General features: G+C 40.0%; 1 protein-coding gene across 1 annotated transcript in view; it reads right to left on the bottom strand.

Annotated features, from left to right (window-relative positions):
- Window positions 1-15,317, bottom strand: part of cacna1c (calcium channel, voltage-dependent, L type, alpha 1C subunit) — a 227,371-nt gene that overhangs the window by 43,122 nt on the left and 168,932 nt on the right. Inside the window, exons 9-12 of the mRNA XM_080886828.1 lie at window positions 13,864-13,951; window positions 13,424-13,508; window positions 4,452-4,542; window positions 1,015-1,041 (exon numbers count right to left, since the gene is read on the bottom strand). Coding sequence (XP_080742954.1) covers window positions 1,015-1,041; window positions 4,452-4,542; window positions 13,424-13,508; window positions 13,864-13,951 — 291 coding nt within the window. The remainder of the gene's footprint in view (window positions 1-1,014; window positions 1,042-4,451; window positions 4,543-13,423; window positions 13,509-13,863; window positions 13,952-15,317) is intronic.

Raw genomic sequence — 15,317 nt, 5'->3', positions numbered from 1 at the left:
ACAGTGTGTAAAGTGTGTAGTGAGGGGTTTTACAGCCTCAAAACATCTCTATATATAATTGTAATTATATAATTGTAAAAAATAAAGTTGGCTACTTCGTGGATTTCACCTATCGCGGGTTATTTTTGGAACATAACTCCCGCGATAAACAAGGGACCACTGTATTGACCTTTAATGAAGCCAGTGTGGTCTTAATGTATTATGTATGCATTTAATCTAGATACTGAGACGTGAGAGGGACAATAAAAGGACATATTAGGTTTCCATAGAAGTCAAAGAGTAAACAAATAGTAAACAGTCAGTATGCAGATTTTGTGGAAGCTGTGATGTGTGTTTTGTTTCTGTAATGAGACATAAAAAAATCATTTGAGCATGTTCCATAAATATTCTCCACAAATGCTTATAAGTGGCGAATCTAACATATTTACTGGCAACTTTTTTGCTTTAAATGTGGTGGTAGGACAGAACAAGGCTGTTTACAATATTTATTTTAAACTTTATTTGACATACCCCATTTAAGCAACAGTTCACATCACTACCAAGCAAGAAATAATCTATTTTTCTGATTAAACATTACCACCAAAACTTTTGTCTGTTTATCTTCCATTTTCATTCATCTCATTCACTCTATATTTTTCCCCTGTCTGCTACTCTGCAGTCTGATAACTACAATGCTAAGCTTAAATAATTGTTACCATAAATTTATTTTACTGCACAAACATAACCATGGCAACGATCTTCTCATCAAACTCTGCAAGAGAAGAACCGACATATTCGCAACAGTTTCTCCAAAGAGCAAGGCTATGTTTGCCTGTGTTCCTTTTGCACATCTGTACACACACACACACACACACACACACACACACACACACACACACACACACACACACACACACACACACACACACACACACACACACACACACAAAAACACCAACGACCAATTAAATAGCACAGCATTAGAGACATTAGAGCAGGTGAATTAAGAGACTATGGTAAACAACATGTACTAACCTGAACTTGGATTTGGAGATCCTAATTCTGGAACACAGAAAACAGAATGGATTATACATACACACATAACACACATATAGACAGGTGCACATGAAAGGGGTGATTTGAGAGGGATAAAGGGGAATAGCTTCCCTTATTATCACAAATGTCTTGGCATATGTTTCTTGATCAACCTCAAACATTCCCCGATACGCAAGCACAAAAACTGCTGATTCTCTCCACAGGATGATCAAAGAACATATCTGCTTTTAACAAAAAAAAAAACGGCCTGTCCATTTTTATGCACCCACTGGGAACAGATTTTGGGTACAATATAACAAAATGCACTTTGCCGTTATATTTCCTGCTTTTCTCTTGAACAAATCACCCCCAAACACACATACAGTGGCATCCAGTCAAAAGAAAGCAAACTGCGAGTTTGAATTTCCTTCAATCAATCCTGGTGTGAAAAAGAAACGTCATTTATTATTGTAACAAAATGTCTGTTGATTGTTCACCACTGTAACGGGAAAAAGTACAACATGGATAACTGAGGACAAGAGATTATGGAAGACATTTTGAGAGAAGAGTCCCCATGGTGGAAAATTTTAATCTAAAAAATAAAACTAAAAAAAAAAAAAAAGAATCACTCAATTTATGACTTTAAATATTTAATTTGATCACAAATCTGTGGGGATGCTGAATGACCACGATTAGTTTAACTATATCCACATTTTTTAAAAAGATCTGAAAATTTTATGGTCCCCATGAAACTTCTCTTGGATTGTTTTCACTGACTACTCTGATGTTGGTAAAAGCAGATAAATAAACCGACGAGCTCACTGACCGAAGCAATGAAATGTTTTCACTGACTGACTGAACAAAAGACTAAACTGACTGACTGACTGGATATGGGAGCTGACAGGACACACATCTCTTGTCTTCATGTGTCCGTCTTGATTACGAGACCAGTGGGTGCTAAAGTAGCTTGTACTGTGAGGAACAGCTCCATGCCGATGTGAAGAAGAACTGACATACTCTGAAGTCTTTCCTCCGGAATACTGGGAGGAATGCTCCATGTCAAATTTGTTGAAATCTCACAGAGAAAGAATAAGGGGCTATATTTCTAGTCCTGACACGGGTACACTACATATCATTCTCTGGATATGTAAATTTAAATTAAACGTTATGAATGGTAACACCAAGGGCATTACTGATCGCCAAGAAAACAACATAATAAAGCAAATATTATGTCATTTATTTCCTAAATATTCTGACCCGTCTAATCCTCAGCATGTCAGCTAATGCGGTTTGGTTAAAACTGCTGGAGTAGCAGAACTCCTGAGCCTATAAATATAGTTTAAAATATATAAACATAGTCCAAGATTAAAAAAAGAAACCAAATCAGCAAATGAAAGTTCAAGCAAGATATAAATGACTTTAGCTACGGCCACTTACACTATGTGGTCAAAAGTATTTGGCCACACATCTTAATCTCTGAATTAAAAGCACCTAGCCATGCAGGTTGCCTTTAAAACATTTGTGAAAGAATGGTTATTCTAAAGAGATCACTGAATTCAACCATGGTACCATAATAGAAAGCCACTGTTGCAACAAGTGAGCTTGTAAAATTTCTTTCTTTCTAGATATTTCACATTGAACTAAAAGTGGTGTTATTGCAAACTGGGAGAATTTAGAAACTGCAGCCATAAAGCGGCAGACCATGAACGAGTGCGGAGGTGTGTAGTGTGCAAAAGTCACCAACACCCTGCTGACTCAACACTTGCAGAATTCCAAACCTCCTCTGGCATTAAAATCAGCACAGATACTGTACACTTGGAGCTTCATGGCATGGATGTCCATAGCCTGTAGTGCCTGGGATGAGGATGTATTGCAATACATCATCTTTATTACACTGACTGGCAACGTGAGTAGTTGGAAAAACCGTTACGTAGCCAATAATAATATTTAATTTAAAAAAAAAAACGTAATCCAGAACTGCATGTCCTCAAAGGTTAGTGGTGACTAAAGTGAGGCAACATAGCCAATCAAATAATTGTCTAATTACTAATTTTAGTAAAGGAAAGAGACATCTGTGTTCTTGAACAAAAGAGCAGAACCTTTTTACTACTTTATGACAACAAAGAAAAAGAAACTGTGAAAAAGAAAAAAAGTAATGTCGTGAAATGTAATAGAAAATTAGTTTACTTACAAAATTAATTTGTAAGTATCAAATTGCTGGTTTCTTATTTATTTGGCATTTCATTATTCCATGTTTCATTTCTGGTTCCAGCTTAAGCCTCACATATAATATACCCTTTTATTTTTTTTTATTTTAGCCTGACAGATCACAAATAAACACATACAACATAACAAAGATGAAATAACAGATGGACAGTGAGACTACAGATAAACAACAGCGTGCCATCCACGTGTGCCAACTAGCCTTATCGCTCCTGCGGTTGAGAGTGAATCAGTTTAAATTTAAGATTAAAGTTTCTGTGTAATGCATTTCTGCTCGTGAGCAACAGTTTTTTATGCAGGTGTGTTTGCATGTGTGTACTGAAATAAGTCCGCTGGGGTCGCGGCCCCTGTGCTGTCTTGTGTCTAAGAAAGAAAGCAACACATTTGTTTGAATAATGTAAAAAATGAAAGCAGAGCGCGAAGCGGGAATGAATGAGTCAGCTGTTTGTGAGCTCCCACAGGGGCGGAAGAAAGCACTTCAACAGCTAACACAGAAAAGTGGGTAGAGAGGGAGAGAACGGAAACTCAGAGAGAGATGAAAGAAAAAATAAAGACGGAATACTATTAGATGTAGTTAGGATGTCTTGCTTTTCAAAATTCATTAGCTCCCAAGCAATGATTGGCTTTGTCCTTGTACCATGTGTAGCAGTTGTGTGCACTCACTACCCAACTAGATAAACTTAAAAACTGTGTTCAAATGATAAACCTCTAGTTCGCAAACTGATAGCAATAGCACATTTATAATTGTGATATGAGGAAAACAACCATAAAACGAGATTAAAATCATTTTTTAACTGGAACTGCGATCTAGCAACTAGTTTTTGCTCCCTCAATTTGCTTGCTTAGCAACAGTTTGCCAAAAGAAAGTGGAAAAAAGGGCAGTTGGCACAGCACTACTAATAAACTAGCAAGTTAAAAAAAAAAACAAAAAAAAAAAAACACTTCCAGGAGCAGCTCTGATTAGTTCCCCTTCAGATCGATCCAATTTTACTCTAACAGAACTTTATCCATGTGGAATATATTGACAGCTTTGTGCTACTGTAGTCTAACAGACTTGTGAGATCAGTAAAGTATATAAGCAATCTGAGGCAATTCTTCCATGCACAATACTGCAGGATGCAATCTGTCCTTAAACCTGACAAAAGATGGGTGAGAAAGCTGAGGAAAAGAAGGAGGAGAAAAGGTGTGTCTGTGAAAGACGGTGAGATACTTACGCCAGCCGGGTACAGCAGGTCTCACCCTCTACGTCTCCCCCGGGGGCGTTGTCTGTGTTGACGGATTCATTCTCGCTGGCTGGCATGCTCACTGAGAGACAGAGATGAGCAGCAGCAGAGAAAGGGGAAAAAAATTGACAGATGTGGAGAGAAACAGAAAGAGAGATGAATTAACCAGAAGGAGAAATGGGTCGGACATCATAATTATGCAACGGAAAACACTGTAGAATTTTACAGGTGCAAGACAACACACTTGAGAGCTACAAAGTGCAACCAGTGTTCAGGTAGCGAGGAGCACTGGACACTTGGTTGGTGTTAAACATTTGATCTTTATCGGAGTTATCTTGCACCAGCATACAAGCTAATTAAAACCACTGTTGAAGTATAGGAATGAAAAAGTCAGCATTATTCAATCCTGCTAATTAAGGCACACGGCTATACACATACCCTAGAGTCAATAAAACCATTCCCAAATTTTGCACTGATTGCCCACACTAATTACACACTAAGTTGCCAGTTAGGAATCCTGGGACACAAACCTTGCAACCTTGTTAGTTTGTGGTGCTAAACCAAAGTAATATAATTCCACAGCTTAATGCCTAAAGCTAAAAAGGTAGCACAGACACAACACTTGAGGAAAAAGCTGACTAATTCTAATTTTGCCAATTGCTGCTGTGGTGAATGAAACTAAGCTGAAGCATTAGCATGCTTATTGACATCGCCACAATTTTTGAAATTAGTCAACCATTTCTGTGCTCGATTTTAACTTTTGGGTATTCAACATTGGGGGTATTTAGAAGGATTTCCATTTTCAAGCTGGGGGATTGCTTTACTTTGAGGGGATTAAAACTTGATAAAATCTATTTGTGATTTCAAGACCCAAAGAGTTGGGGAAAAAAGATGTCTATCTGTAGTCTACAGATGGTGTGTGGGGAGGGGATTGGTCTTTAAAAACAATCAAACTATTAAAAAGAAAAAGTACAGTTTTACTCCTCGCCGCAGTGATAATTTTGCAGATTTGCAAACAGGTGGAAAGCTTTTTCTTTGTTTATATAAATCACAAGTACACTGCAAATGTGGCACTTTGTCCTTAGGCAGGAGTAATATAAATTGGCAGGTAAGGATGGAATAGAAGAAAAAATGAAGGAAAATAGAAAGGCAGGATTGGAGGGCGAAAGTAATGGAGGCACTGAGGGAGGTATGGTTAGCGGGAGAGAGGGGAGAAAAGAATGTGGGGATGGCTGCTGGAGAGATTGATATGAAGTGATACATTGGTTTTTATTGCTTCTGTCAGTCTTTGCCTGCTGGCGGGAATGAGCTGCGTTCCCCTTACTGTCACCTCAAACACCCTCTGGGCACTAGAGCCAGGTACTGCATATGAATATCAATGCCTCTTTTGTTAAAATAAGATATCTTCAGTAAAACCTACTGGTGCAAATGATCTTACAGCATGAAACCAAATAATATGATCAGCACTTAACCACGACCCTCTCAAAAAACCTGCAAACAAACACCAATTTAAAAAAAAAAAGATATTAATAATGTTATTCTGACTGGGATTATCTTTTTCATTTACTCATTGGTTCTGGGCCAAAAAGTCCAGTTACATGTATTCCTGCATTTTGTTGGTCTTTTGTGCAGATTTGCTACTGAAACTTGAGAAATCCACCAGGCGAGGTCATGAAGTCATGTTTAGAAAATTACTCCAAAGTATGTATGTAAGTATGCATTTCAGCCCAGAGAACTGCTGCTGGATATCTCCTCTTTTTCTAACCATTTTCTGTAAACTCTAGTGATGGTTGTGCAGGAAGATACCAGTAAATCAGCAGGTTTCTGAAATACTCAGACTAACCTGTCCAGCACAGAACAACCACTGCATGTTGAAAGTCACATAAATCCCCATTTTTTTCCCATTCTGATGCTCAGTTTGAACTTTAGCAGGTTGTCTTGATCATGCCCGCATGCTTAAAAGCATTGAGTTGCTGTCTTGTCATTGGCTGATTAGATATGTGTGTACCTATCAGAATGGCCAGTGAGTGTATCTTTCTGAGCCAAAGGAATCTGTTTGCATTATGTGGTTATCCTAAGAGATGGCTTGTAAGCCCAATGATGTGTCAAAGTAAGCTACAGTGAGTGAACAGTGCATTAGGTTACTGTACTTTGACACATGGTTAGGGATGAACGAGTTTAGTGCTGTAGAGATCACGATGGTCTGTCTCAACTTGAATACCTCTGCCATGAACACGCTGTGTGTTTCTTCACCTCGACACGTGCCACCTGCTGCTATGCTACTTAGTTAAAAGCACTCAGGGCCCTCTGGTCTCTCCTGAGGCTAAAAGCCTTTCAAATATAAAAGCAGCCTGGTGCCTTCCCCTCAATGGAGCGCTGAACTAGTTTAATGCCTATTGTTAGAGTAAAACCCCAAAGACCTGAGACACAGAGACAGGGAAGGAGATGAAGAAGGAAAAGGAACATATAGTATTGAAAGGAGGGGCAGAGGAGGGAAGACAGGAAGACAGAAAAGTGATAGAACAGAAAGTGTTGGCATGTGTTGGTGAGCTTGAACATGAACTCACGACGCTATTTCTGAAAAAAAGCATCCTCCACAACAATTTGTTTTTATGACAGCGTCTCGTGTTTGTTTTGGTGTTTTTGTCAGCAAACCAAAACAGATTTTATTTCCAGTCACAAAAATGAAAAATATATTTAATTTAAAATGTCACACAAACCCCCCAAAAGACACTGAATTCTACTTTGTATCATTGTCTTAATAATGACAACACAAATCTTTTCATGCAGGCTTTTGGTAATTTGATTTTATAAAAATGTTAAATTTCTCATTTCAAAGCTGTTTCTCCACTGTGTTTCATTATTGCAGCTAGCAAGGCTAATAGTGATGCAGGAGGGGGGTGGGGGGACTTTAGGGAAAGGAATCTGAAAAACCAAGGAGAGGACTCTGACATCACTAACAATAGTAAGAACAGTGTTTTTTATGAGTCGTGTGGTACGAAACCATCACTCCAGTTGTTTTCTGTGATGACATCCTCTTGTTATTTTTTCAGACAAGTCAGGCAGATGCAGATCCTTTCCTACAAAAGTTGTTTCATCTCAGCACAGTAATGTTATTTCTCTCCTTGTATCCCTATTCCCTGGACTTTGAGGTTTTTTTTGTTTTGTTTTTTTTTTTACATTTTGGATGTACTCAAGTAATTTAAAGGGCCATGAAACACTGTAAAGATTTTAATGTAATAAAGACATGCAATTTTGCCAGCAGCAGGGGTAGTTATCAGGGGGAAAATTCCATGTCTCCACTGTCGGAGGATATTCATATATATGGCCCTCATATTTAATCATCATTCAGTGGTTGGTGCATGAAAAAGGGTAAGGAAGAGAATAAACTACTTTACAGTGTTGAGAGGCAGCTGATCCCCACTCTGGAGGCTGCAGAGAAAGATGCTTACTCCACTGGAGGGGGAGTGGATAAAAGGGGGAGGAAGAGAGGCATCGGAAAGTGGGGAGTATAGGTGAGCAGAGAGGTTGCAATCTGCTTGCATGTCTAGAATCCAGTAAAGCTTTAACTAGTGCTGGACCATGCAGACAGACGCACACGCCTTACGAAGGAAAGCCGCATTTTTCTTCACGGCTCCACGCAGGGACAGAAAATGATGGCTCTTACCTGGGGATAGAGAGCACGGCTCAGCAAGACAGACCAATATACACGCACACACACACAAACACTAACATGAAGCGTTCACACAAGTATGCTCATATATACCAAAATACGCACAAAGAACTATGAATTCTTCTGGAAAAATGGCATTCCCTCTTTGCAGTCACACCTCATTTCATTACTGCAGGTACAGAGTACTAACATTACTGGCATTACTGGCACAAAATCACTCATGTCTGTTTCTCTCCTGTACCGCTTAATCTTTTAATCTCCACATGCTGGGTAAAGGTACATATTTGAACCCAAATCACAATCTTTTCTCAAATCTAGCCAGGTAGCGAATGAAAACAAACGTAAAAAGGCAGGTTAAAAAGAGATGGTGACTGAGAACTAAGTGTATTGAAAAATTTCTGTTGTTTCGCTCCGCATAGTGAGATGCCACAGAGTAGTAGCCTGAACATCTTTCTTTTTCGTCACATCCTCCACAAACTCTTTAGGAGTCTGGTGTGTTTCCAGGACAGATGGGATTGTATCACTCTACTATTAAGGAGGCATCCTAACCAGAAGCCCTGCAGATCAAAAATAATTACAACTGAAAACATTTTAATGTATACATGCCTAATCCTAAACTGGATAGACATCGGAGCACAAGTCAAAGAACAGACACATACATGATCCTAACAGTCAGTGGAATGACTGGACCAGGCATGCATACTGGTCTTGTTTCTCAAGTAGGCTAGAAATTATTTTAACACACACAGGAAGGACAACAAAAGAAGAAGACAGAATGTAAGAACAAGATAGCAATGAAAGCATGCAAGACTGGCACTTCTGCTGTGTGCCTTAGACTACCTGCTTCCATAAAAATCTATCCTCCATTCCATGTGTTCCAAATCAATCCCATATCTTCCAGCTCTCTGTACCTCTTGGCTAGCCCTCCGTTGACCTGGCAGGGTGGTGGGTGACCATTCGGCCAATGCTGTCTGTAGCATTTTGGGTGTGCTGTGGTGGATCGGATTCTCCAGTTTCTGGTTGATTGGGAAGGGTATGATTCCTTCATCCAACAAGTGTTACAGGGTTTGGAAGTTTTGAGTTTTGGCAGTTGAGACTCTTAAGACAAAGACTCTATTGTGGTAAACCCGGGAATTTCTTCTTATACTGTCCAGTGAGGCCAAAAGGGAAAGCCTACCAGTAAATGTAGAGATACTAGTGAGCAGTATTTAACTAAAAGCCATTCCCTGCATGTTTTTGTCAGCCAGTCTTTGTTTTAATCAGGATACACTGTCTCACTGAGCTATAGTTGACTCTGGAACTAAACAAAGCCTGTTACCAAATCAACTGTTTCCTGCCCAAAGGGCCAGGTTGCAAAGGGGATAGCTGGAGAGATAACCATACCTTCTGTGTATTAGCACCTTTACCACTGTCTATATTGGAAGCAGACAAAAGCAGCATGAACTTCAGAGCAAAATCAACACCTTGATGACTATCAGAGGGCCCCCTGCCCCACAATATACTGAAAGCCAGAGAGTTTGGTTGTCTTCTAGAGACCTCTTAAAATCCACTTCCAAGAAGTTAGGTCCTCTTCCGGGGACACACCAAAAGTGTTTCCAAGCCAACTGAGAGACATAATCTCAGCATGCCTAGCGTGCCCTGGGTCTACCTCTGGGCCTACTCCCATTTGAACATAACTGAAACTGCTCATCTAGAAATCATCCTAGTAGAACTATATCACACCATATCAAATGGCTTCTTTCAATATGAAGTGCCCAATGTATAGCAGCCAGTGTGGCAAAGGACCTCTTCCTGTCTCAAAGGCTGAGACCAGACACCTTTCAGAGAGGTCATTTCTGCCACTTGTATATGCGAGCTCATTCTTTCAGTCACTAAACTGAGCTCATAGGAATGCAGATCTAAATCAACAGCTCTTTCTTTACCACAAAAGAGTGGCACAGCATTTAGATTACTGCGGATGCTCAAATGAATTATATTAATAATGATTTAATCTATTTTGTTTGTTTTTAAGTTGATTTCTTAAGTTGTGGTTTACAGCAAAAATCCTTCCTCAAGTGAAATGCATATTTACCATGTCACAGTGTAAGATCTATCACACCATTTTTGCAGTAGCAGCTAAAAGCAAGCAACATTTATAACACTGGCGCCGCTGTAAAATGGACATTAGAGCATCATTCCCACAGCATCAAATGCTGCTGGGGTTTTTTTCCAGTGCCAGCACACCTCACAGATAATCAGCTGTCCTTTGGTATCTGTGCTATGGAGCACTGGGTCTGTCACATAATGTTTGCAAAGGACCTCATATCACTGCATTTAAACACGCTGGGCAAATACAACATTTTTCAAGGTGTAGCATTAAATCGCAAATTCCAATCTTTTGTTAAACCTAAACAGGCAGCGAGTGAAAACTAACGTCAAAAGCAGGTTTAAAGGAGAAAAAACAAGACTGAAAACCAGGAGGCTGTGATCTCCTGGTTAACAAACCTGTGATTTATTTCACCACAACAACTCAAACGTCCTAATGTGGACATCTTTCATCGCTCTGTGTTTATTGTAGGACACATCTTTGCGTATCAATCTCAGACAAGGAGAATCGGACAAAACGGCAGTATTTGACATCCCTGGATGAGACTGCATTGCAAGATAAATTGAAAATTTCTGTTTTATTACTCCACACAGCGGGAAGCCACAGAGCAGTCACATCCTCTACAAATCTTTAGGGGATCGGTGCATTTCCAGGATAGATGCAATATACTGTATCACTGCACCATCAAGAAGGCATCCCAAACAGAAGCCATGTAGACCAAATGTAATTACAACCACTTTTGGTGTACACAGGCCTAATCACAACCGGAATTACATGGGAGCACATGTCAACGCCACAGAGGATACACAAACACCATCCTGACAGTCAGGAGAATGACTGGATCAGACATGCATACTGGTCTTGCTTCTCAGGTGGGCTGGAGACACTCCTAACACAAACAGCAAGGACAACAAAACACGATGACAGCATGCAAGAACAAGATGGTAGACAGCAACAGCACGGAAGACATGCATACAGACTATGCCCTTGAGATGACAGAAAACACACATATTTTACATATATTATACTTGACATCATCAACTTCTCATATTCATAATATTGAATATGATGTTAGTGCAGCCCTGTTGCACTGCAAGCCTAATCTTCTTTGGGAGCCTCATGTTAGAACATCATGAGACAGCAGGGTTGTCCAGCGATGATGCTGATTTAACCTGAATAAGAACAGCAAGACTAGTGAATATCGAGGGAATTCATAGGCAGTCCATGGGGTGTCATGTGACTTCTGCACACCCTGCTCAGGACTATCTACAGCAGTAATGCACGTGAAGCAAACCTCTGCTGCTGCTGTGTGCCACATGTGATAAAAGGCAACTTCGGACAATCCCCTAACCTGATTTTCTAGATATTGTCTGGAGTCCGTGTACACTCTGCAGTCCTTACACTGTCTGAACATCTACTTTTCCCTTTTCATCTATTCTACTCTCTGAGTCTCCTATCGCTTCTTAGGACACACATTTATGTGAGCTGTGCATGCATGAGCTGATGCAAAATGTCCTGGGCAGCAGGGACAAACTGCCCTCGTTCATCTTCCCACAAGAGGATCCATCCATCGGGGAGAGGGGAGGCAGAGTAATAGACAGAGCAAGTGACTTGATTTTTCACCTTCACAAACAGAGAGCGATGATTGATCCTTCTTATAGAGAACTTTGTATCATATATATTAATCATTTTGTTGAATCATCTACATCTAATGGCCTAATTTATACTGTTTAGAAGATGTCACAGGCTTAATCTTGCAACTAAGTGATCCACAGAGATCGCATGGTAGATTTATTTGAGGAAAATATGTATATGTGTGTATGTTTACTGTATAGCAAACACTTACAGGTTCTGGTTTACAGCCATATTTGGCTTGTTAAGACACTGCAAAATATATCACTGATGCAGAATTTGCAAAACTTAGAGCAAAAAAAAATATCATAATATTTTGATGTGACATTTTTAAAATTGGCCACATACTGTATTTGTTTGTTTGTTAATGGGCCAAAACACTATCTAAGAGACTGCTGATGTGTGTTTGCCAGACTGATTGGCCCAGGGGAGCACAGTGGTAACAGGTGAAAACAAGCAGATTTGTTACGGATTAGCCACGGGGGTGTTGTGCCTTATTTTCATGTAAATTGGGTCATTGCTCATTTGACCATGTTAATTTCTTGATATTCCCTGAAAGATTAGATCATCATTAGATTTTCTCTTTCTTTCTTTTTTCCCTTGGCAGTCATCAGTGTTTTCTCAGAATGAACCACAGTGATTTTCAAGAGATGAGCGTGGCTGTGCGCAGAATGTAAGCAGAATGCACGCTCTGTCTCTTCGTGGTTAGTCCTCATTATTCATTCATCCACTACCAGTGTGAGCAAGCTTAGCTCCAAGCCTTTATAAAATACTTCACAGTCCATACTGTTTATACTAAGGGTACATGTCCAGGAATACAACAGACATGCATTTTGTCAAATCACTGCCTCTCTTTCTTATTGTCCCTCTTTCAAGGTCTAACTTCTGAGCTCCAACCTCCAGGTTAAAGAGGCCAGTGTCTACTTTCCCTCCCAAGGAAATATAGTGCATTCCTGAGGAGACATGAGCCATGTGTGGCTGCATCTCTCCGGAGGTGTTTGTATAGAGAGACAAGGTGTTAATTTGTGTGTGTAAATTTCTGTCAAAACACAAGTAAACAAATTCCTTAGGGTGTACCTACAGTGCGTGTGTGTGTTCCTATGTTAATTTTGCATAGCTGCAGTAGTGTGTGTTTGTTGTGTGTCACAGTGTGGGCCCAGAGGCTATTAGCTGCAGTCTGACACATTCCACTAATATCTAAACAGGTTTTAATCCTCAGGATGATTCTCAGCCAAAGCAAGCAGATAATATTAATATCTTCTCGGTCTGTCAGTCACTCTGCCCATACGTCAGTTGTTCATTTAATGACTGTGCCATAACAGTGTGAAGGAAACTACGAAAAGCTCACTACTTATAGACAGAGCAATAAATGTAGTGCAGACACATCCACATCTATCCTGACAAACTTGTGATGCATCTGGGAGGAAATCATTCCAGCTAGCCTTTGCCAAAGTCTTACCATATCCTGACACAGCTAATCCTAACCACCAATCAATAATTCAGTCACACATGCATACAGCATCATCTTCACGGAGAACCATTCTTCCTTCTGTCAAAAAAACACACACTCACGATTTCTGGGTTTCTCATCGTCCATGCCCTCCTCTTCATTCTCTGGGTCAATGTCTTCGGCTTGAGTGATCCAGTCTAAATAGCCCTGTATTCACACACACACAAGGGAAATACTGATGGGTAAACAGAAAGATCAAACTTCACATCTGTTTGGAATCATAAGAATGAAATGTTTTAGAATATGTATCATGTGTCTCAATCTTCGTGTGCCCTATTTTTTTTTACATTTTTCCATGAGGTAAGAGGAGTGCTTGTGTTGTTTTGTAACTTAGGTAACTTCTAAGTAAAGTTTGCTCTGCTTTCCCTGCTCACTGTTACTGAAGGGTTACAGGTTACTGAACACTGACAGTACAATGAACCTAAGTCTTTGGTAAAGACTGTAACAGCTTTTCTGGCATGGGGACAACCGCATGCACACATGCACACACACACCAAACTACCTTGAGGTCTTCCTCCAGTTGCTGTTTTTCTCTGAGTTTCTGGAAGTCACCGCGCGCCTTGGCCTTCTCTCTCTCCTTGGAAAACTCTCTGGGAGGAGGGGAGCAGAAGAGAAGGAGCGGGGCAGAGAGTTGACGGGAAAGAGAGAGCAAACAGAGAGAGAGACAGGAAAGAGAATCTGAAAATCTTGGCTAAGGTTTTGGCAAAATCATGTGACAAAAGTGATCAAGTTAAAAGAAAAGGATACTTCGGAAAGAAGAAGAGGGAAAACCCTGCCAGAGAGAAGAAAAGTTAAGTAACGAAAGAAAAGTTTTGCCACGGAGAAACGGTGTTAGTATGCAAATGCAGCTTTTGGTTTCCTAGAATATAGATCTTTATACCTTATTAATAATTATTTACATATCAACCACTCAAATAATGAAATACCATTCAAGCCAGCTGGGGTTCCATGAAAGATGATGAGGACTGATTCCATGTGATTCACATAGACAAAAGGAAGAACCAAACAAAAGAGTGAAAGGAATTGATGCAGCAGGAACCCTATTCATTTAGGCTGTTGCACTGTTGATGAATTGTACCACCTTTTCTCAGCAGGGAACAGGTGATGATTTCTGGCTGATGCATGCTCAGCTAATATGATAAAAAGCTACAGTGAAAAGTCTGCCGATTGTAAAAACTTACGTACTAAATATTAAAGTTCAAGACTTCATTTATCTGTACTGGACTCCCAGGTGGATCCAGGCCAGCTGGGAAATGGGATTCCTGTGGTGTTTTCTGGGTCTACCCCAGGTTGCAATGTGTTTGGTACAACCCCGGAGGGAGGCACAAAGAGGGTGCCCTCACCAGCTGCACAGCCTCAGCTGTTGTCAAATAGTTGGAGAGGTGGCTCTGCACTAAAGTCATCCTGCATCACTGAGCTCCGAACCTTTTGCCCGCCAACTCATTCTTTCAGTTACTACTCAGAGACATTGATTACAGAAAAAAGTTATAGGTTTGTACCTCACCTGGATTTCGGAGTTTTTGTGCACAAAGAACACATGCAGAAAAAAAAATTTAAGACAATTAAAACCAACGTGACCAGCGAGTGTGAAATATCATATCATTATGATGAAATTCAGTGAAATTGCTTCCAGGTGACAGGAGGGAAGAAAGAACTGAGGAACACTTGATTAAACGGTGCACTCGGGGAAGGTCAAAGATCCAGTCTGAACAAAGGAAATTTATTCAGATGAGGGCTGACAGGACTTGGGAGACTTGGGAATTTTTGCAGTTAAAACGTGAACAAATTCATATTTAAAGGCCTGCTGGAAAATAAACACAGCAAATGCCTCCTTGTCATGAATATTTTACATAGAAGTAAACTTCCCTACGTTCGTTTTGAACATACAAGTGGGACTCTTTTTGAAGCTCAGGTTTAAGCGTTATCTCAATACTCCTAATCAGATTTCAAGCAATT

The sequence above is a fragment of the Rhamphochromis sp. 'chilingali' genome (assembly GCF_963969265.1).
Source record: "Rhamphochromis sp. 'chilingali' genome assembly, chromosome: 7".
NCBI lineage: Eukaryota > Metazoa > Chordata > Actinopteri > Cichliformes > Cichlidae > Rhamphochromis > Rhamphochromis sp. 'chilingali'.
The sequence above is the reverse complement of the archived record's forward strand: the minus strand, read 5'-3'. Positions and strand labels throughout refer to the sequence as shown.